The 23,905-nt window shown below is 48.9% G+C and overlaps 1 protein-coding gene across 2 annotated transcripts in view; it reads right to left on the reverse strand.

Moving 5' to 3' along the window:
- Positions 1-23,905, reverse strand: part of PPP1R21 (protein phosphatase 1 regulatory subunit 21) — a 1,307,116-nt gene that overhangs the window by 651,201 nt on the left and 632,010 nt on the right. For both annotated transcript variants that reach the window (XM_069608410.1, XM_069608409.1), the window contains one exon: positions 7,722-7,814. In XM_069608410.1, coding sequence (XP_069464511.1) covers positions 7,722-7,814 — 93 coding nt within the window. The remainder of the gene's footprint in view (positions 1-7,721; positions 7,815-23,905) is intronic.

Raw genomic sequence — 23,905 nt, forward strand, 5'->3', positions numbered from 1 at the left:
GATGATGCCCTTCGGGTTGTGCAGCCTTCCAATACTTCATGAACGATGTCCTTCGTGAACTCATTGACGTTTGTGTTGTCGTATATATCAATGATATTCTAGTGTACTCATCTTCAGAACCTGACCATGTGAAGCATGGCCGAGCAGTCCTTGAGAAATTGCGCCAGCACAAACTATATGCAAAACTGGAAAAATGCGTTTTTCATGCCACGGAAGTTGAATTCCTTGGGTTTATCCTGAGTCCAAAAGGAGTCTGAATGGACTCACGAAAGGTGGACGCAATTCTTAAGTGGCCATCACGAGTTCAGTTAAAGGAGTACAAACCATGCTCGGCTTTGCCAATTTCTACCGCAGATTCATTCCGGATTTCTCACATGTTGTACGCCCCATCACAGCACTCTTGCGAAAAAACAAACGCTTTATGTGGACTGAAGAAGCTGAAAATGCCTTCCAAGAGCTAAAAGCGAAATTCACGTCTGCACCTGTACTAAAGCACCCTCACCCTGAACTTCCATACATAGTGGAAACAGATGCATCCAGTTTAGCCATGGGAGTGTAACGCTCACCTGATTCCCGCAGAGGCGCCGGTCTTGACTGGGTGAATGCCGTATCTTCAAAGGTGATGTGTAACACACGGTTGGCTCTTTGGGCTGGACCTCTGTGCACTGTATGTCTGACTCGAAGAGTAAGATGTCTTCGGTAAGTGAACGCCGAGCTCTCCATCTGCCTCGGGGCAGGGTGCCGTAACCAGTTTCTCCACTGGATAAGGGTGCAGGCCTCTTGACCTCAGAGGACTGCTGTCCGTCGTTAACTGCACGAACGGTAAGTTCGGGGCACTTCAAATGTCTTAAGTCTTTTGTAATGATATCTCTTGTTTTGCAGGGTTCTGGCGATGGCGGATGGCGGGCTGATGAGAGTTGAGGATCGAACCCGCGTGAGGAATATAAGCGCCTGGAAGCACGTAAGTAAGCGCTTGTAGCCTGCTTCACGATGCGCACTAACTGTCCCTTTTATCTTGCAGGTACAAGTTCGGAGCTTTAGAGAAGCTGAAGGGTGCTGGAATACCCACTGGATTCGGCGTGGGAAGGAGTAATGGCACGTGAGTAATAAAGTTGCCCAATGTCTTTAAACGCACCTTCTTTTGTCTTTCAGATGCGGGATGAGCGTGCAAAGAGCTGGTAAGCTTTTGTCTTTCAGATGCCGGAATGCAGTGCGAAGACCTCCGGAGCATGCGAAGAGTAGGTAAGCCTTTGTCTTTCAGATGCCGGAATGCAGCGCGAGGCGTTGGTGACAGCCGATGGACCAGGTAAGAGATGCGCTGCCACTGAAGACCGTAGTGCTAACCTGCTCTTTCTTTGTCTTTACAGGTGCTGCTGAAGACTGGATTCCAGGATGGTAAGCCTTTGTTCCCTTAGGCCCAGGATCAGAAGACACGATGAGCGTTCTGCTGCAGAGAATGCAGAATAACACAAAGCAAGATTCATCCATCGGGTGTGGTTTAAATAGCCTCCTGTAGTGCTTAGGTGTCTCCTTCCACAGCCACGCCTAGGTAAGAAAAGAGTTCCTGCTTTCCAGAAGAGTTCCAGTGTTCTGAACCTAGGGAGTGGCTCCTGCCCCACCCAACAGGAAAAGTAGTCCCAAACAGAAGAGGATCAGGGGTTCAACTGGCAGGTAAGTAAGCAGCATGGTCTGCTGCAGGTAAGTCCACCCAAGCATTATGAGCCCGGCGCTTCCAGCGCTGGGACTGGGCATCTTTATGAGCCTGGTGCCACTGGCACCAGGACTGGGTCCAAAAGGTCCCAATTGGGACTGGCTGGCACTCGGAACCGGGGTTATGGGTCTGCTTCCAAGGGAGTCGGGCAAGTCCTGATCTTTTGGAAGCAGAGATCATGACAGGGAGCTGTCCTGTCCCAAAAGGACCCTGAAACTGGCCAGATTCACCCAGTAGCATTTTGGTCCAGAAAGTTCTCTGCATCCGAGTTAAACTATGCTGTTACCGACAAGGAGTTATTAGCCATTAAATCCGCCTTCAAGGCTTGGCGGCACTATCTTCTCGGTGCCAGGCATACCATTACTGTGATCACCCATCACCGGAACTTGCAGTATTTAAAGACAGCCAAGGCCCAATCGTCACGCCAACTCCGATGGGCATTATTCTTTGCCGAGTTTGATTTCGTGATAACCTATCGACCCAGGTTGCAAGAACGGTAAAGCAGACGCCTTATCCCGAATAGGGATGGGAGAGGCAGAAGTTTACCCAGAACCAGTACCTATAATTTCCGAACAAAGGATTCTTGGCATGACTACTCTACAGACACTAGAGGACATTCAGGTAAAGATCCAGCAACTCTGATTCCACAGCCCTGCAGGACTGGGTAAAGAAAGGCCCAGACTACTCTGTCACCAATGACCTGCCTTATTACCAAGGGCGGCTATTTCTGCCACACAAGGAACTACAAGAGCCAGTCATTTCCCATTATCATGACACCCTAATGGAGGGGCACCCAGGTATCGTAAAGACTGAAGCTAAAATTAAGAAACAAATCTGGTGGCCCACCTGGCGAAAGGATATTAAATCATTTGTAATGTCTTGTGGCATTTGCACCCAAAACAAAAGTCAGAAGAGAAAACCAGCTGGACTCTTACAACCTTTGGACATTCCGCCTACACCATGGCACAGCTTATCGTTAGACTTTATTACTGATCTACCTCCATGCAATGGTTTCAACACCATTCTAGTTATTGTGGATCTTTTTTCCAAGATGGCCCACTTTATTCCTTTAAAGGGGTTACCTTTAGCTTCAATCCTGGCCAAGGAGTTCCTCAAAAACATTGTTCGCATACATGGATTTCCGTCCGTATTGGTCTCTGACCGGGGCAGTCAATTAATTTCACATTTTTGGAGGAAATGTGGTCAATTGGTGCAAATCGATGTGAGGTTATCGACCAGTCACCACCCCCAAACCGATGGTCAAACGGAGAGGACCAACCAGACTCTTGAACAATACCTGCGTTGTATGTTACATCAGACAGAGTAATTGGAAAGACATTCTTTGGATCGCCGAATATGCATAAAATAATTCAGTACATTCTGGAACTGGACAAAGCCCCTTTATACCTTATATGGGCACCATCCTCGAACCTCAGACCTTGACTCACCCCAAAATTTGGAAATGCCCGCAGTAGACCATCTGCACGCTACGATTACACAAGCCTTTAAGGAAGCAACTGCACATTTAAAACAAGCGAAAGAAAAATACAAGAAAAATGCTGATCGGCATATAAGTGATACTCCTCAATACCAGATAGGGGACTAAGTATGGTTGGCCACAAAACACATACCTCTAAAGGGAACACAGACCTTTAACCCCAGATATTTGGGACCTTACTCTATTAAGGCCATTATCAACCCAGTGGCCGTCAAGTTGGACTTACCTGCTAATATGCAAATTCACCCCATCTTTCATGTGGCACTTTTGAAACCAGTGCACCCAGGGACAAGACTAACCAAGCCACCAGACCCCATCCTTATAGACGGGGAACCCGAATTTGAGGTTAAGAACATCCTGGACTCCAAGCTGGTGAAGTCAGAACTTTTTTATTTAATTGACTGGAAAGGTTACGCACCACAGGAAAGGTCATGGGAACCTAGTGACCACGTTCATGCACCCCGATTGGTGAAAAAATTCCAGAGACTTCCCAGACAAACCAAAACCACGGGGAAGAACGACTTTATGGCGCCAGGCTCATAGATTAAAACGTACCTAATGCAGACCATGCTGCAAACTTACCTGATGCAGACCATGCTGCCGAGCTCCAAGCCAAAAGAGGCTTGCAAGTGACTACTTTACCTAGGGACTATTTTTACTCGGGTGGGGTCGGGGAGGAATACTTACCTGGGACTACTTTGGAGGCTATTTAAACCACGCCCGAAGAGCAGCACACGCTTTGCGTTATTCTGTATCCAGCAGCGTAACCCTCACCGTGCCTGCAAGTCTGCATCCAGTCTTCTGCCACGCCCGCCTCGAGTCTGGAGCTCCTAGAAAAGGGAGAAAGAAGGAGAAAAGGTGAGAACAAGAGCAATACCTTTGATCCTTACCAGAATTCCCGACCCACCGCGCCTTCGAGCTGGAAGAAAGAAGTTATTTTATGCGCGTCGCCTCGCCTGCTGCAGCACCGCGCTGAAGTCACCGGCCTTTGCAGCATCTTCACTATTCACCGCATCCTTCTGCATGTTCCCACCGCACTCCGCCACCTAAGGGGAACACAAGATCAGCAAGGTGAGCCAAGCGAATAAATAGAGGCAATATTAGTTACCCCCCATAGACTTACCTGATTTTACCACCGGGGGTACTATTCCTCTTCACGGGTCGGCGCAGCCTCCACCGCATCTTTGCCGTACCCCGGCCCCTAAGGGGAAACAAAAGTACAGCAAGGAGAAACAAAGGGACAAACAAGGGGAATCCTCCTCACCACAATAGACTTACCTAATTTTACCGCCGGAGGCATTATTCCCCGAGACTTCATAATTTCTCTCAGCACCTGAATAAGGGAGAGACCAACAGGTTACATACTGACATTATTTTATCGAACTGTGTTGGATAATACAAATCCTTACCTGAATGTTACCGGTTGCCACGAGGAACTCTTCGCTAGGGTCAGGCTGCAACCTGCAAAGAATCGGACAAGAGTGAAAGTCAGACATTTGAACTCTTCAGAATTATATACCTACAGCGTCTTGCTGGAAATCTCAGAGTCAACATTGTTCTGGAACTCCCCTTTTCCTTCGAACCAGTGAAGCAACTGGTTATCTACGCGCCCCTGCGCTCAATGCCGATGATGGAGAGCTCGTCTTTCCAAACCATCAGGTGAGACTATAAGAGGGGACATTAAAGGTGATCAGTGGGGAGAACAGCGGGGGTGGGGTTAACGCTCAACTCCACGGGTGGTTAATTCCCTTTCTTCATTTGCAAAAGAATACTCCTACGGGCCAAGCAAACGAAGCTAGGTGGGCCAGTCCAGTCTGTCATCTCGGCACTACGCATCACATTGGTGGAGACCGAAGCTGTCCAGTTCAGATCGACCCCCCTGTGGGAGCCAGGTGAGCGTAACACCTATACATTTAGCACCATTACAAGCCACAGAAATCTCAGATCTGCTGCTTGAAGTATGAAATGTCTAACGGATTTGGTTGCAAACGTTTTCGTACTCTGTGTTTTATGCTTCGTTTTTATTGTCTAAATAGCCTTGTGAATTGATCAATTATTTCTATATTTAATGCATGTCCAAAAATATATATATGTATACTTTAAAGAACTCATTGTGGCAACAGTAAAGACAGACAAGTGGTCACAGTTCAAGGGTGTTTATTAAACTGTATAAATGGGTGAGAAAAACACACAACCTAAATCTAAAACTAAGATGGGAGCAAGCTACGTCCATGAAATAAGACAATCCTAGTGGCGTCTTGTGAAATAAAAGGGCCTATACAAAAATAAACTATTGCCAATACTTACCGCCAAGTTATAAAACAGTGTGGGATAGTGTACACAAGAAAAGAAAGAAGTGTTCACAAAATGATAAGTCAGGATGTTATGGCCGGGGTCTCCCTTCCCCACGTTTTTAGCACGGCACAGGGTGGGGCTTGTGAGCACCGCACACTCCTGGGCTTCGGCAGTACGAGGTTACAGTTTATTTAAAATATGTGAGGACCTTCTGTGTCCAAGACGCTTTCAAGCAAAGTCTCTTACTTCAGAGGGCCTGAAATATCGTAAACTTGAAAACAAAACAAAAAGTTCCTTTTATTTCTCTTCAAGTCAGGCGATTACTTTCACTCTTGGATCCACCTCAGCCGGGCTCCGATCCGTCTCTCAACGTTAGTCTCCCGCAGTCAGGCTCAGACCAACCACTCACTGTGGACATCCCTCAGTCGGGTTCACGTTTGTCATCACAATGCATTTTGCTGCATCACAGTATGGGATTCACTTTCCTTAGCTTCGCTCCTAATATTCATTAATTGGGTTAATTTGCCATCTTCAATCACAATCTCCTTACTTGTAATGTCAGCAAGTCTTAATGTCTTTTTAAACAACCAGCTAGTTCAGGTCCCTGTCATCCGGGCTCGGACCTCCCCCACAGAACTTGCCGAGTTTAATCAAAGAGACTGCCGAAGGGCGATCACGTCTCGCGGTTCACTCCGTTAGCTGGGTCAGTGTGTCTTTCCCCAAAGTCACAGTTTTATGACGTTCCCCTCAGCCGGGTGCAAACACCCATTTTACATTCCTCAATACGTGAACAACGTGTCATGGACTAAATTGTACAAGGGGTTTGGCTGAACCCTTGTCGACCACCTTGTCACCTCCTGTCAGCCTTCCCTTTGGCCTCTTGGTATTCGTAGTTATATCTTTAATCTTCTTAAATGTGTCTACTGCAACCTTGTGCTTAACAGTCCAGATCCTATCAAGTTCTTCCGACTCACCGGCTGTGCTGAACTCGTTGGCTTTTTTTTGCCGTTGGGACGGTACCACAATGGTAACCTCGTCTCCCCACCCTGGCTAACATTAGTCACACCATCTGCCAGCTGCGATTCCCGGTCTTACATTTCTTTTGTCAGAGGCTTCGCGGGTCTGGGTTGAAAAGGGCAAGGTCAATTCCCTCCTTGACATCCTTTCAGGTCTCGCCGGCTTTCTTCTCCTTTTCATCTACCATCCTGGAATCACTGCTTCCTCGTACGTTCTGCCTTGCTCAGAGTGTGCTCTGCCTTTTATACCTATGGGGAAGGGAAAGGGCAGTCAGGTGTGTGAAATTAGTGGCAATTGCCTGACTCTACCTGACCCTTGAGTTGGGACATGTCAGTTATACGGCTCTGGTGTTAGTCCGTTGTCTTGCAGGGTAATTGGGCTGTGAGAAAGTGTTTGTGTTATGAAAGGGTGGGTTGAGTTTTTAAGTATCCTACGGAGTAGGATGGGGAAAAGGTGTTATAAAGAAGTGGATACCGTGTCTCACCCTTTGGTGTCCCTCTTCCACACCCCAAGCACCCCTCACCCAGGTTATCCTCCTGCACTAGTCCACCCCCAGGTATTGGATCCAATAGCGATGGCTGTGTCCTGGCCACCCGGATAACAGATCCCTGGGGACTAGTAAGTGAGACAGCTTCAGGTTTCTCACAATACCGTAAGCTAAGAATTGTCTTTTTAAGATGGTTTGTTGAAATATTGTATTTGAATGATGTTTTGTGACTTTTTGAGCATTCTGTGCCTTTGTATTTCTAAACAATAAACTAAAATAAAATGTTTAACTTAATGTGCCCCTTGGAAATAAACAATAGTCCAACTTTTCCAGAAACTGTAAATATGAGATCATTTTAAAATGCTCAATTTACAAATTGTGAGTTAAATCCGTTTGTTGTCTCTCAGACTTCTCCCACTCGTACCCATTCCGCTCATCATGGCACTGTGTCCTTTTCACGTCACAGTCCACTGTCTGGCTGCCACCCTGGGGTGGGGGTTCACAATTTGCCCCTACACGATCAAAGCTCAGCACCTTACGACCACTACAAAGGTGATGTGCGCATTATATAATTCAAATAACAATCAAAAAGCATCTTTGTCTTATTTTCCTTTAGAAATGTCTTAAGGTTCCAATGAGGACAAACAAATATGCCAAACGCCATTAGCTTTAAAAATACATGGCTGAAAAGAAAGGAAGGGATATTGCATTACCTGCTGTGCAAGACCTTCTCTGCTTTCTGTGGAACTCAGAAGCACTCGACGGTTTGCCAGAGCCTCTTTATAAGGCACTGAATCTGGACGGGCCTATAACACAGCAAAAAGCATATTCATTATGATTTCTGGTAGAGTTCTTCATTATGCTCTATGTGGACAGCAACATGCAGCCAATTCTGGCCTTTATAAAGTGTAACAACTTATCTCAAAACAACAACAGGGATGCAGCTGAGCCTCCAGAATGACAATGTCCTGGGATTCCTTACATAATAAATTATGTATTCAAGAGGATGCTCCAAATAATTTTCTGCAACAGTTGAGAATTCCAAGTAGAAATGTGTTCACATACTTGAGAACATACATTTGTATAATTATCTTCATTACTCGCCACATCTGCACACAGAAGACACATCTGCTGACCTGAATTGTATAGTGAATATTTTACTAAAGTCATGTATGGAACAGTGAACTAATATTTCATATAGTACATAAATGCTACGTTAATGCTGTATTACATACCATTGTTTCCATGCACACATGGCTTGCTTTAAAAGTGACATTCATTTACACTTCTATACACATGTATGTGTGAATCATGTGATACCGTACTATGGTGGAAGTGCACTCTTGCTTGCAACAGAGAGATTCAGTTAGCAAACAAGTATTGATTATGCAAATGATTATTTTAAAGCACCCAGGAAATATAATTCAAGAAGAACTAAGGGTCACACATGCTATCAGTGCCCAATTTCAGAGCCTCACTGACATACCTGCATGCTCTCCCCTGGAGACAAATACCCTCCCAAACCGGATTCCCTCCAAGGTGACTTCCACCCTCTAGCAGGTGATCAACTCCTTTGGCTCTGGGGAACTCGCACACCTCAGAGGAAAATGGGAGCAAGACTTGGGGGCATTAGAAGCAGAAGAATGGGCGGAGGCACTAATGTCCCAGCGAGAGATTGGCATAGACGCAAAAATCAGACTGATACAACTCCGAATCCTACATAGATCCTATTACTCCAGAACACAAATATCTAGATGGGGAGGAGGGAGAATAGACGACGATACGACTTGCCTCCACTGCAAAAGGGCAGAGGGCACCTTCTACCACATGATCTGGGAATGTGGGGTACTGCAAGACTTTTGGACAACATGCCTATCACGCCTCTCCAGAGTGTTGGGCGCCCAAATCGCAAAGGACCCCAAACTTATTCTATTGGGAATAGGGGGAGAAACAGACCTTAATAAATACGAAAAAACATTCCTGAGCGTGGCGCTAGGGCTGGGGAAGAGACTAACGGCAAGCACCACGGGCTCTGTGGACAGGATAAGCATTGACCGGTGGACCAATGAAATGGACAGGTGCGCCTCTCTGGAAAGGCGTATTTACACGGCAAGGGGGAGCCCCCGGAAGTTCCTGAAAATATGGGGGAAGTGGGAGGAATAGGAACAGTACCAGGAACCGGGGAGAGCCTGGACGCACTTCGAACCGCCTCACGGTGCATTGAACCAACCTTTTCTCTCCTGTTGAGGGATTCACTACTAACTGCAATGTCATGTGCTATGTTCCCGCTGTTGAGCCTCCTATTTGTGATCATGAATGTGTACCTGTGCTGTTTTCTTGTTGGAAAAACCTAATAAAAAGAGGTTTAAAATTAAAAAGAAGTACTAAGAGCCTAGCAGAGGGCTGGTCATTTTCAACCTTTTTGTTTCTTTATAAAAAATAATTATGGTAAGGAACTGAATGTAATCTGCGGTTTATACTTGAATACAAAGAACCATGAGAGAAGAAAACACTTGCAGCATTTTGTGATCTCTCAAAGGAAATAATAGGTCCATTATGTCAAATGAAAAGACACAATACTTTTGTATATTTAACACTCAACAATTAGCTTCAATGGGCAGACATAAAATGCTGCTGTGTGTTTAATACCGTACCATTATTTCTAATGGATATTGTGATAAATCCAGGAAATTCATCCCTTGTTCCCAAGGGGGAGACACCCCCTTTAAGATTAGCGAGGTGAGCTAGCCAGCTAAGCAAAAGACTCCCAAGGGGACAGGGCAAGTGGGATCTCACTGGGGGTGACCCCTTCTTAGGCACAAAGACTCCCCAGTGAAGTCTACACCATCTCTCTTGGTTTGCCTCTCAGCTGTGTCCTGACTCTTCATTGCTGTAGGGTTCCCCATGCCTGGGGGTTTCCTTATCAGTACCAATGTTCCAAGTGTTTTGAGCCTATACGGAAACTGATACCAATGACAATGTAGTGGGAACTTTAAATGTGCTTTGTTGTGCTGTGGACCACTCCTGGAGACCTGACCCACACACCCAATTGTTTTGTGTCTCTCATTGCTTGGAGATGTCTAAAAGGGACAAGACCTCTATCTGGGGAGGAGAAGCTTCTGTACAGCCAAGTCATGGCTGTGAGAGGGGACAGCCCGAGCAACGCTGCATACAGCAGGAGCCAAGACTGCAGCGCAGAGTCAGTAGAGCCTGGAGGTGGGACCATGTACCGTATGTGGTGGGCAGGGAGCTCGCGGACCACCACCAGGCATATGAGGGCTGTAAATTCCAAGCTCCAATGTCACAGGTGGAGGGAGACCAAACCACCACCGACATAGCACCCAGAAACGGTCAAACATGCACAACTGGAAGAGGAACAGCAACAAACCGGCGACCCGAATAGAACAGTTGTGACGCGATCAGAACAGCCGCCTTCCGCGACGAGTGCAGCTGAGCTCCAGGAAACAAACTGACACAAAGTCCTGTGAAGTAACGAAAGACCCTGTGATAGTATCAGAGACCTGAGACAAATAAACCGACCCAAAGGGGTTGAATAAGACTGTAATACACAAAGAGGAGCTAAGAGAATGCTGAAAGTAAGGAAAATACTGAAAGAAGGATTGATAAAGTCTGACTCTAGAAAGGGTTACCAGAAACCCGAAGACAAAACAAAACACCCAAAGGGGGAGAATCTGAAACTGCCACTCTGACAAGGGTTAGCAGAAAGTTGAAGCAAACAGAAAGCCCCAGAAGGGTTCCAAAAGAAGGGAAAAAGTGTCCGAGAGCCAAGGGCCCAGTCGGAGCTGCGGACCAAAGCCACTTGGGAAAGGGTGGAAAATGAGAGCAAGCCAGACCCTCAGCTAGAGTCAGCCGCTCCATGCAGGATCCCAAAAACCCAAGAACTGCAAGAGGCTGGGACACCCTAGACCGGTGAAGAAGAGACATCTTTTGCGTTCTTGAAAAGCTTATAAACCCAAATAGCCGACCTCAGTAATTTGATTTTGAAATGTTGCAGTTAAAAGGCGCTAGTCAGACCTTTGTTAAAAAAATCCAATCTGGATGCGAAAATGTTGAAAAATTATCGGCCAGTTGCCAATTTGATTTGGCCAACAAAGATATTGGAAAAGGTAGTGTGCGCACAGTTCCAGGCGTTTGTGGAAAAAGAGAACCTGCTAGACAAGCTTCAATTCGGATTCCGTACCAAGCATGGGACGGAGTCGGCACTCTTGGCAGTACATGAGGATCTGCTGGAGGCTGCAGACAAGGGAGGTTCCACGGTTTTATTGATGTTGGACCTGTCCGCGGCCTTTGATACGGGGGATCATTACATCATGATACAACATATCACGAAGGTAGGGAAGGCATCGGAACTAGTAAAAAAATGGTTTGGATCCTTCCTAAAGGACAGGATGCAAAACGTGGTGCATGAAGGTTTCACCTCAGAGTGGATCGGCTTGGACTGTGGGGTACCTCAGGGTTCATCTCTGTCCTCGTTGATTTTTTACTTATATTTTCGCCCAATGTTTTACATATTTCGGAAGTATGGCCTTTGGTTTCACTCTTATGCCGATGATACACAGGTTTATATTGAGATAAAAAATCTGGAGGAATCATTTGAAAAGATTAACCTGTGTATGAACGAGCTCAACTCGTGGATGGCAGATAATCAACTACAGATTAATGCTGCTAAGACCTTCAGCCCAAAAGGGAAAATGTTATTAGAGAGACAGAAACCGCCTTCATTGATTTTGGGGGAACAACTGCAATATGTTTACAAAGTTAGGAATCTGGGCTGTATATGGCAATCTTACTTCAGCAGTGAAGCCCAGGTGGGGGCCAAAGTCAAAGCAGTTTTTTACGCAATCAGGGTGTTGCGCAATGTGCTTCCTTTTATTCCAGCGGTCGATCATGCAGCAGTGGTGAGAGATGGTAGCACGTGAAGTGGCAGTATGACCAAGTGAAGAGCCGCAGAGGGGAAGGCGGGAGGGTTCGCATGTGAATCCATGCCAGACCCATGCTGGAGAACAACAGGTAAGTAACTTGTTCCTCCTCCCTGGAATCCCGTTCGACGCAGTAGAATTTCATGAAGGTGTGCGTCGACCTCCACGTAGCAGCCCTGCAGATGTCCAGCAAGGGCACACCAGATAGGAACGCCGTGGTAGCTGCGATCGCTCTGGTGCAATGGGCTCTCGGACGGCCAGGCAGCGGTCGGTTTGCCAACCGGTGACAGTACATGATACAGCCGGAGAGCCATCTGGAAATGGAAGCCTTCGAGAGAGCCTTCCCCTGATTGACAGGTCCAAAGTTCACAAAGAGTTGTGACGTCTTCCGAAAACACTTTGTGCGGTCCACGTAGAACTTAAGCGCTCTAGCCACATCCAGCGAGTGCAAAGTCCGTTCAGCCGGCGACGAAGGCGACGGGAAGAAAACAGGCAACACCAAGGGTTCGTTGAGGTGGAAGTCCGACGGCACCTTGGGTATGAAGGAGGGGTGCGTCCTGAGCACTACCCTTGTGTCGTGAAAAGTCCAGAACGGGGCCTTGCAGGAAAGGGCCTGGATCTCTCCCACCCGTCGTGCGGAGGTGATGGCTACAAGAAACGCTGTTTTCCATGACAAGAACTTCAACTGAGCCGAGTGCAGAGGCTTGAATGGAGGTCCCATGAGCTTGGTCAGCACCACGTTGAGCTCCCACGCCGGGGCCGGAGCATTCACCGGCGGGAACGATCTGAACAGTCCCTTCATGAACTCTTTCACCAGACGATGAGACCACAAAGACGTCCGCCCCGTGGTTCTGGTGTATCGGGAGATCGCAGCAATATGAATCTTGATGGACGCTTTCGCCAGTCCAGCCTTGGCCAGCGTCAGTAGGTACGGCAGTACTTGGGGAGCCGTAATCCGTAGAGGGTTAATCTTCTGTGCGTGGCACCAGACAGAGAACCTCTTCCATTTGTGTCCGTAGCATTTAAGAGTTGAGGACGCCCTGGCCTTTGCAAGAACCTCTCTGCAGTCGGCTGGTATGTCGTATCCTCCAAACTCTAACGCTGCAGGAGCCAGGCCTGCAAGCTCAGCGACTTCGGGTCGTGATGGAGGATGGCGCCTCCTTCCCTGGAGAGAAGATCCGCGTCCACTGGCAGCTTGATTGACGGGGACGCTGACCAGTCCAGAAGGTCCGGGAACCATATCTGCCTCGGCCACACAGGTGCGACGAGGATCATCCTGCACCGTGACCTCTTGAGCTGGTTGATGAGCCGGATCAGCAATGGCAATGGAGGGGACGCGTATAGAAACAGGCCCTGCCAGGGGAACGAGAAAGCATCGCCCATGCTCCTCGGCTGGGGAAACCTGCTGGCGAACCTCCGGCACTTGGAGTTCGTCACCGTCACGAACAGATCGATCTGGGGTGTGCCCCACCGTCAGAAGAGGCGGTCCACTAGATCCTGTCGTAGCTCCCACTCGTGGCACGAGCGTAGCTCTCTGCTGAGCGAGTCGCGATGGTGTTTTTTATCCCTGCCAGATGAAACGGCACCAGAAACATCCCTTGGGCGACGGCCCAATGCCACAGATCCTGCGCCTCCTTGGACAGGGCTGGGGACCTGGTTCCGCCCTGTTTCCTGATGTAGAACATGGTGGTGGTGTTGTCGGTGAAGATCCTCACCACCTTGCCCTTGAGGGACGGAAGAAAGGACCTGAGGGCCCAAAACACTGCACGGAGCTCCAGGACGTTGATATGGAGGGACTTCTCCGTCGGAAGCCAAAGGCCTCTCGCGTGCAGATTTTCGGTGTGCGCTCCCCACCCTTCCAGGGAGGCATCCGTGGTCACTGTCTCCTGGTGGCCGGGGGTCTGGAAGTCCATGCCCGCCGTCAGATGCGCGCGGGTGCCCCACCACCGGATCGCTCGTCGGAAACTCTCGTCGAGTGTGATCCTCTCCTCGAAGCTGCCCGTCGTCTGGATCCAGCGCGCGTCCAGGAACTCCTGCAACGGGCGCATCCGGAGCCTGCACAGGCGGATGAGGTAAATGCAAGAAGACATCATTCCGAGGAGGGACTTGATGGACCTCACTCTGGCCGCGTCAGCAACCAGCATCCGCTGCACCTTGCCCAAGATGGCCCTCGTCCTTTCCTCCGACGGAGAGGCCAGAAGCGACACTGTGTTGAGCTTCGCTCCCAGAAACAGTGCGTCTTGCGCGGGCACCAGGTGGGACTTGGCGTAGTTTATGGAGAATCCCAGGTCCGTGAGTAGTTGGACGGTCCTTGCCGTGTGCTCCACGGCGGGCTCCTTCGTCTTCGCTCGGATGAGCCAGTCGTCCAGGTAGGGGTAGACGTGGATCCCCTCTCGGCGCAGCTGCGCCGCCACCGGTGCGAGGCACTTGGTGAACACCCTGGGTGCCGACCTCAATCTGAAGGGAAGGGCTCTGAACTGGTAGTGACGCCCTTGGACCACGAACCTGAGAAACTTTCGGTGTCCCTTTAGGATGGGAATATGGAAGTAGGCATCCTCCAAATCCAACGACGATTGGTCCAGGATGGGACGCCATCCTCCCGTCTTTTTCTTCACGAGGAAGTATCTTGAGTAAACTCCGGAGCCCCAAAGCCTCTTTGGGACGAGCTCGATGGCGCCCTTCTTGAGCATCGCCTTTACCTCCAAGAGAAGTTGAGGGACGTGATGTTCTTTCCTGGCCACAGGGGGGACGCGCGGGCACCTCTTTAGAAACTCTAGCGCGTGACCCTGAGCTAGGGCGTCCAGCACCCAACGGTCGGTGGAGATGGACTCCCACACGCTGACAAAGCTGACGAAGCTGACGAAGCTTGCCAGCCGGCCTCCCACTGGGGTGCTTCGGTGGGGGCCCGACCCCACGGCCGGTTCAGTCCTGTTTAGACGAGGCTTTGCCGCCTTGTCCTCCTTGGCGACGACGGCGGGGTCTGCCTGACTTGCCTCGTCCCCTGTAAGCTTCCTGTGACGACGAACGGGCCGCTTGACGGTAGGTGGAAAATCCGCCGCTGGAACCTTTGGAGGCACCCTGTTTGCCTCCGCCGCTCCGAAAGGGCGGCCGCCGTTGCTGGAGAACCCCAAGAGCCCGGGCCATCTCCGTGTCCGCCTTGATGGCTTGAAGGGAATCGTCCACTGTTTTCCCAAACAGGTTGTTTCCGTCGAACGGCATGTCCAAGACTCTGGTCTGCACGTCCTGACGGAAGTCAGTAGCCTTGAGCCATCCACGCCGCCTAAGGCACACGCCGTTGCCCAACTGGCGAAATCCAGTGTCGGCGATGTCTGTCGCAATCGTAATGGCGTGGTCCGACGCCACCTCTCCTTCCTGCAAGATCTCTAGGGCTTCCGCCCTCTTTTCGTCCGGTAGGAAGTCCAGCAGGGGGGCTAGTTTGTACCACAACTCCCTGTCATAGCGTGCTACGATAGCCAAGGCGTTGGCCGCCTTAATCGTCGTTGCTGCAGACGAGATGACTCTGCGTCCCATCGTATCTAATTTCTTTCCCTCGCCGTCCGGCGGGGAGGTCGATGTAGAGGCCGCGCCCCCCCCCCGCTTTCTTCCTGGCCGCCGCGGAGACGACCGAGTCCGGGGTCGGCTGTGCCCGAAGGCACAAGGGGGACGCTTCCGGGACCCTCTACTTCTTCTCGTACCGATCCCTTCTAGCCGGCGTCGTGGATGGGTTCTTGAGGAGGGCGAGGCCCTCATCCCAAATATCGTCCAGTAGAGGTACTGAGAGGACCGTCTTCCTCTTGGCCTTGCGCCGTTGATAAAGGAAACCTTCCTTCTTCTTCTCTTCCGGGCAGAGCTGGAAAAGCTCGGATGCCCTGGCGATCATGGAGTGAAACGATCCAATCTCGTCGGGCGGAGAAGCCCGGGTGGGAGGTGACGACGGCAGATCCTCGTCGTAAACCTCGTCGTCTGTACCCGTCGCGGCCGTGTCAGTCCCCGTATCATCCCCACGTGTCGTGGACGGGGAGGAGGGCTGAACAGGGCGCGATGGCTGAAAAGGAGGTGGAGGATGAATCCTTCTTCTGTTAGGGGGAGGGCTCCCAGAAGGGCCTAGCTCTGGGTCCCCCGTCGGGAGCGGTTCCTCCGCTGGTGGTAACGGCAGTCTCGTCCTTATCTCCGAGCATAAGGACTGTATAGCCAACAAAATGGCCGCCGAATTGTCTTGCGGCACTGGTTGAGGGGAGTCCGACGGGCGGTCAGGAGCCCCGTCGGCACCCTCGACGTTATCGTCGTCTCCTACGTCGGGGTCCCTGCCGACGGGCTGGTCTTCTTCCACGCCACCGCCGTGGCTTAAGACTTCGATCAGCTCTTCCTCAGAGGTTGAGGCCGAATCCACAACGACCTCCTGCCCCCCCTTTTTCTTCTCCGCCGGAGGTTTCACGGGGGTCCTGTCGATGGGCATAAAAGAGGACTCCCTCCGCGGTGGCAGGGAGACTCTGAGCCCCGAGGTCGCCACCACTGGTGTAGCCTCCACAGGCTGAGCCAGGGCCGCCGGGACTGTCTCGATAGAGGCCTTGGCCAGATGGATTAAGGCTTTCACCACCTTAGGTGCGCTCACCGCCTTCTCCTTGGGGGGAAGGTCACTGCCTCGCTCCCCCTCCGATGGGGCCTTCGAGCTCGACCGGGGTCTCTCCAGGAGCTTCGCCGGGTGCTCGGCCTTCCTCTTACCCGAGCCAGAGCGTTGGCTCGTGGTTGATGGCGCCGGGGAGGATGCGCCCTGCCTGACGCCCGTACAGCCCGACCGTTCGGCGCTCCCGGTGCCAGCGGACTCGCGGTGCTTGGCCTTCTGTTGGACCCCCGTCGCCGGGGCGCCCTCAAAGGTCTTAGAAGACCGCTCAGACTTCTTCTTCTTCTCGCCTGACGGGCTCTTCCCTTCCAGCCAGTTGGCGAGACGTTGATGGCGGTCCTTCATAGTCCGCTCCGACATATTGCCGCAAAACGCACAGTCCTTCTCCACGTGCGTCTTGTCCTCATGTAGGCAGTAAAGGCAAAGGGAGTGTTCGTCCTCCTTAAAGACATTCTGAAGCTGGCATCCAGGGCAGACCCTGAACAGCTTTCCGGGCATCGAGCTTCCCTTCTCCTGGGCCATGTCCGAGATGGGCCTGAGAAACTTCTGGAGTCCTCCAAAAGCGTGGCTCGACGAAATCTTCACCCTTGAGGGGCGTAGACGAATCCGACACGGGTCCCCGTTGATCGGATGAAGAAATGGTGGAGCTTGAGGCTCTTTTGACCGAAAAAAGAGAATTTTTTTGAGAAAAAACATGAAAAAAAGCACTAAAGCTCGAGAGCAATAGCACGAGGATCCCAACACTTGAACGTGCGGTAAAAATCTGAAGATGGCTGCCAGAGGCGGGGCTTAGGTAGAGGGCAGTCATTGGCTGTGGTCAGTATGACGCAGAGATCAGTGATTGGTTACTACTACGAAAGACAGATCAGAAACGAAACTGATACTGATTTTTTCTTTACCGAGGATTCCCAGCCTGACGACAGGGAATATTCATGAGCATGTGAATCCATGCCAGACCCCATGCTGGAGAAATGACTATCCCCCACATGGACTACTGTAATAGCCTGTTAGCAGGAGCTCCTACTAAATAGATAGCCAGATTGCAGAGAGCCCAAAATGCAATTAGGCTAATCGGACAGCTGGGTAGAAGGGACCACATATCTGGCTTTCGAAGATCTCTACATTGGCTCAAGATAGAGGACAGAATAACATTTAAAGTAGCGTGTCTGATCTATAAGTGCTTAAACAGACTCGCCCCTGATTATCTGGTGGATAAGATCATCTGGTACTGTCCACGTAGAGATCTTCGCTCAAGAGACCAATTCTTGATTTGTGTGCCAAGGTCTAATCTTGTATTTCGGAGAGACAGAAGATTCAGGGTGTTTGGTCTGAAATTATGGAACCAATTACCATTAGAGATCAGGTCTTCTAAATCCCTAATACTATTCAGAAAGAGCTTGAAAACCTTTCTCTTTAGATAGGCTGTCTTTCCTACAGAATACATAATGAATCTATACTCTGAAACTCCACCTAATAGTGAACATCTGTGCCCGAATATAGTTTACACTGTTTGGTGCGCAATACAAATCTTCAAAATCAAAAAAATCTAATTAATACAGACATTTCTGAGGAAAACAGGAGTCAGCACTTTTTGCATATATTGAAAACTGAGGAACTTTTTTTTATTTATTAGTGGTAAAGCCAGTTAGTACAATAGCATAGGTCTGGACAGAGGACAGGTTTTGATTTGTGTAAAACATCCTGATTACCACTTTTTTTATTTTCTAGAATAAGGAACCTTTATCGTAGCAATAGGGCTAGGTGAGGCATTTTCTTTACTTTAATAAAGAAAAACACTTTGAACAATGTCTAGTTGTCCGTCTCCTGTCTGACCTACCACAACAGATCGAATACTGCTGTCATTTTAACATTGCACCTTTGTAAATAATAGACCTGACCGGATTTTGCCCTAGGCTCCTTGCCCGAAGACGTAGACATTAACAGACCTGACCAAAAGAGCTGCTCAAGGTAGGTGGAGACTTGCTAAGAAGCTATGGCACACAAAAATAGGAAGGTAGGATGGGCTGGTAGAGATCATGCAATGTGATGAGGCCTACTCCAAACCTATATAATGAAATTTAAGTATGGAGGAGAAAGGAAGATGGACTTGGTGTCTTATCAAGCCAGACTACATTAGTTGGGGGCAGAGCTGGAATGGAAAAGAAGGGGTCACAAAACAGAGCACCAAGATTAGCCATGGAGCTGTAGATGATCGCCACACTGGCTTTGTGTTTTTGAGATGTCAATTTTTATTTGTATTTTTGCTTCTGGAGTTTTGAAGCTTGAGTTTGATTTTCTAAACCCAGTATATACATTTTCCTTAGTTTTATGGCATGGTATGGTTTTAGAGTGGCAATGGGTTTTGCCAGGCCAGCCTTTTAACTGTTTACTGGTGTTCGGGACATGCTGAGCCAAGTTGTGGTACACATTTGGGCTCAGAATATCCAAGCCTTGCTCCTGCTTGTGTTTATTCTAGCCTTGACAAGAATTCTCATATATACAACTGGGGGAATTGATCCAGCAGGTGGATTGCTATAGGTTTACCAGAATTGTACAAAATATGGCTCTAGATTGCTTTTTATAAGCCATGAGATTTGATTACTTTTCAGCTACTACTTCACGATAGATTTGCACTGCAGTTGCAGGAATGGTATCACATGTCTACAGGCGTGTTTTTACATACACTAAAGCAAGTACATGTCTTATTTTTACATTGCCATATTTTAGATGGAATTCCACACTGATGATTGGATGCAGTCTTTAGAATTCTAAAAGTGAAATCGGAAAGAAAAGGGTGCTAGGACTGTATTTGAGTTCACTTTTGCTTATGTTGGGCATTGACTATTGTTTGACTAAACTATCTTTAATGCTCATATATATTTGAGAATAAATATATATATAAATGCTAAAATAGAATTGTAAAATCATGCATGTGTTTCTATTTTAAGGGCACTACATTGCACATGCAAATGCTGCTGGTTTTACTGAGAGAACTGCGTTGGGATATTTGACAACATAACATGCTGGCCAATTACACAAGAGTAGTGTGGTGTGTTGGAAGAAGGAGTCACTCCAAGGACATTCTAATCCACTTTTATTCAAATTATAAGATAAAGCCTTTCTTTCCCTATTTCTAGCAGGAGTGCCCTACCTATATAAAGGAACTAAAGGTGCTCATCTGTCGTCAGGAAGTCCCAAAGAAAGAAAAGTCCTCAGTATGAATCTAATTTTATCTGACCCTACCACTAAGATAACCAACATAAACAAGTCTAGGAGACTGGCTTGATTCTCTTGGTCTGCCAATATCTTCCGACAGTCACTTTGTACCAATGCCTCTATTCCTTGGGCTGCTTGCCTAGCATGACCTTCTATAATGGTCTCTCTTTCCACCTTGGATTAGTTCTTCTACAACTGTCTTTGCTTTTGTACTCTCATTAGTGTTGTATCAGTAATAACTTTCCTTGTGACACTTTCTCAGCTTTTTGTTAGGGGTTTTAAACCTCTCACAATCTATTGATCCAGGCTTTCTGAGCTTACCTGCGTTTTCCTCCACTTGGTATTTATTTCCCCTCTCCTGGTTTCTCTTTTTATAACTATCTGGTTCATTTCATAGCCTTCTCTGTCCTTTATTACAAGATTGTATGCCACGGTCTCCCTCCTTTTCATCTCAGGGTTCATATAGTAACTGCCCTCCTTTATCAGGTTTTTGTTTGGAGTCTTCATAGACTTTGCACACAAGGTTATTCAATCTCTTCCTTATCAGCTTTACCCAGTTCCAATTAAATAGGTTTATATTAAGTAACTCGTCTTGAGTACTGGGACGAATTTCTCTTCTTGTATTCAGCTGCCCCGGAGGCCTCCCGCTTCTCGTTCTCCTAGTTACCTCTCTGTATGTATGGGAACGTTACAGGCCATGACATTCACTCAGGCGATCCTATGTGATACTGCCTTTCTCGCTCCTTGGTTTTGCGCTCCCGTTCTCCGCTTCCCTTCTGCTGAATACAAAGATTGACGGTGGAAAGCTGTTCGCGTTCCCAGTTGCCTTCGCATTCTGTGTGTTCATTGGTCTCCCATTCTGTGCTTTTATTCTGCTGTATATAGGGACTAACATTAGGAAGCTGTTCGCGCTCCCATTTGCCTTCTCTGATGGTCTCACAATATGGATGTGGGGCCCTGTAGTTCTAGCTTGGGCTCCCATTCTGCAGCTTAATCAAGAGGGGCACAGGTTTTCCCCTCACTTTCCCTCATACACCAAGCCAACTCTGTTAGTGACTCCCCAGAAGTCTGTGGGCACGAGTTACCCCCAACATGACTTCCTGGTAGCTTGCTCTTCAGTGTCCATCTTCATTGACCTCTAGGCTGAAGGTACCTTAGGAACTTTGTGTCTTTTCTCGGGGTTTCTGAATTTAGCAGGACCCTGATTTTTAGAGTTTCTTGAATCACGGTTCTGACTGAGGCGGGTGATGTACTGAGGAGGTTGGGGGGTCCTCCATGGAACAACTCTGCGACGTACATCACAGAGCAGGGGGAGCCACCCGCACCCAGGGCCATCACAGTCCTGTCAGGCAGCCAACAAAAAGGGGACCTTGTGGCACAACCCACAATCTTTGATCCTGCCGAATTGTCAGGTCATCCCTGCAATGAATGTCTACTGATTGTAGCATCATTCAAGTACATATTTTTAATGTGTGGGTTTGTCTTCCAATTAGTAAATATGGGCCATCCGTTAGTTCAACAAGACAATTTAGACATGTTAGTGGGCTTATGACGTATGTCACACAATATGCTCTTTTCTTTTGATGAGGATATATAGATATATATATATATATATATATATACACACATATACATACACATTACACGGCCCGCAGTATCGACTGTGTAGTTATGGTTAAGTTGCTAAACTCATAGGAAGAGCACTTTTTCGGCAGCTTATAACTTTGCTCCCCCTGGACAAATCCTCACCTTTGCAAAAAAAGTATATGGTCGGCTTTGGATTTTTCTCCAAGTCGGCGGAGGTTTTGTGGGGGGTAGCGGGGCAAAGTGATAGGGGGGTCCGCAACATTTATTTTGCTCATTTTTTTTCTCCATAGACTGTATGGGGAAAACCTTTGCGCACGGCTACAGCACGAACGGCTGGACGGATTTTCACCAAATGTGCATGCTTTTGTGTATTTGGTGGGAATCCGATCTGTACTTTTGTTGGAAACGACTGAAATGTACGTCTTTAAAAATTAGTGATATCGGGGTCCTGTCCGCGGACCCATTTCCCTGTTCGCTCCACGGACCGAAGTGTCATTGGCCTGCAGCATGGCGTGCTGTCGGAGAACTTTGGACGCGGCCAGTGGTTGGCTGGAGGGAAGCGTGCTGTGTGTCAACAATGTTTGCGAAATGCCGCCATGGTGTCTCGGAGGACAGTGCACTGGCGGAAGGGTCTGCAAAATGTACCGTTCGCCATGAAAAGGTGGGGGAGTAACAAGTGGTTAATGTGACATATGTAAGTAGATGGAATTAGACGGAGGAGTGGCTGGAGTATTGGTGCATTTAGCACGATTTCCTGGGTACCTAGATAGCCGACACCTTTGTGTGGTGATTTCAGGCAGCTGTCGTAACGGCACGCTAGCTTCTGCCGATAGCGGTTTGCGGCGACCTCTTTCCGTGGTGAGTGGTGGCAGGTGATTTTAAGGAGGGGAGGGATTCGCACATGGCATAGGGTGGGTGGGAGCGCGGTAGTTGGGGGCATGGTGGCATGCATGGGTGCATGTAGTTGCGGTGGGTCTGTTGAAAGATTAGACTATTGGATGCATGGCCGAAGTCCGTAGGCCGGGGCACATGCTCTGAAGAGCCTAGGGCTTCAGCTCACCCACCGCTACTATGCATGTGTTACTCTGTATCCGGTAGAGGGGGGTGCTTGCATAGTGTAGTGTGTGTGCAGATTGGTTGGAGTAGGGCTACCGTAGCAAACACTATATGGGTAGGTTGTCAGTGATACCATACTTTGTGAATGGAAGTGGGTACATTCGTAGTATGTGAATGAAAGTGCACAGGGGTGCAGGAGACAGTTCTATATTGGCTACCTGTCTGCAGCGACCTCTTTCCGTGGTGAGTGGCGGCAGGTGATTTTCAGAAGGGAAGTTAATTGGTTATGGCACAGGGTGGATGGGAGCACGGGTGCCTATGCTATGTGGATGGAAGCGGTGGTTGGGGACATGGTGGCATGCATGGGTGCATGCACTTGGGGTGGGTTCGGTGAAGGATTACACTATTGGGTGCATGGCCATAGCCCATGCTTTCAAGAGCCTAGGGCCTTAGCTCACACAACGCAGCAATGCATGTGTGAGTCAGTATCCGTTAGAGGGGGGGTTGCTTGCATAGTGTGGTGTGTGCAGATTGGTTGGAGTAGGAACAATGCTGTGAAGACTATGTGGGTATGTGCCGCCGGAGTCGTCATTTTTCCGGCGCCCTGGAATAGGCAATAACCGGGGTATTACGACCCCGGCGGAATCGGTAAATATTCTTCCCCATTCCCTTTAGGGTTCAAAGGTAATGGGGAAGGCGGATGCACCGGCACCATTCGTGAATGGTGGCGGTGCATCCGACGTGCTCAGCTCGGGGGTGCCTTTGCAGCCGCCAGGTCAGACCTGCCGGCTGCAAAGGCACCCGCGAGCCAACTCTTAGTTTGCCGGTCCAGGAACTATGGTACTGGCCCGATTAACGGTACCGTAGTTCTCAGACCGGCAAACTTGTAATGAGGCCCATAGTGTTCTTTTGGGTGTGGGCAAGGGTGGACCGTCGTGTGCTTGGCGAAAGGTCTGCTGGGTGCGCTGCAGGAACATTGTGGATGCTGAAATAGGGCATCCTGTAGGAAATGTTTCTGGTGGAGGGGCTTTGGAAGCAAAGGGAACGTGTTCTTAAGAGTGCTTAACGGGAAATATGGAGGTGTGTACAGAAATGATAGTGTGGAATACCGAGGTTCAGTAAGTGATTGGTGCGTTTTTGCAAATTGGATAGTCGCCAATAGCCGCCAGTAAAGGAGTGTTGAAAAATTCGAGTACAAAGGGAAAAAGTATTGTGTCTGCTATACTGAGGCGTGGCCCTAGCTGCAGCTGGGAAAGCGCACGTGCCACATCATGGCCTTCTGAGGATGGAGCCTTTGCAAATTGAACTGTGGGGATTCTCCAATGAGGATTCGAGGGTGTGGTTCACCGGAAGAGGCGGTGACATATTTACCCAACGTTAGATGCAGTGAAGTTGGCAGAGATGGACAGTGCTTATAGTCGGTGATACCTTTGTGCACGATCTGCACAGGTATGCTGTGGAAAGAGGCTTTGATATT

Source organism: Ambystoma mexicanum, chromosome 4q (assembly GCF_040938575.1).
Source record: "Ambystoma mexicanum isolate Mex_15411 chromosome 4q, UKY_AmexF1_1, whole genome shotgun sequence".
Taxonomy (NCBI): Eukaryota; Metazoa; Chordata; class Amphibia; order Caudata; family Ambystomatidae; genus Ambystoma; species Ambystoma mexicanum.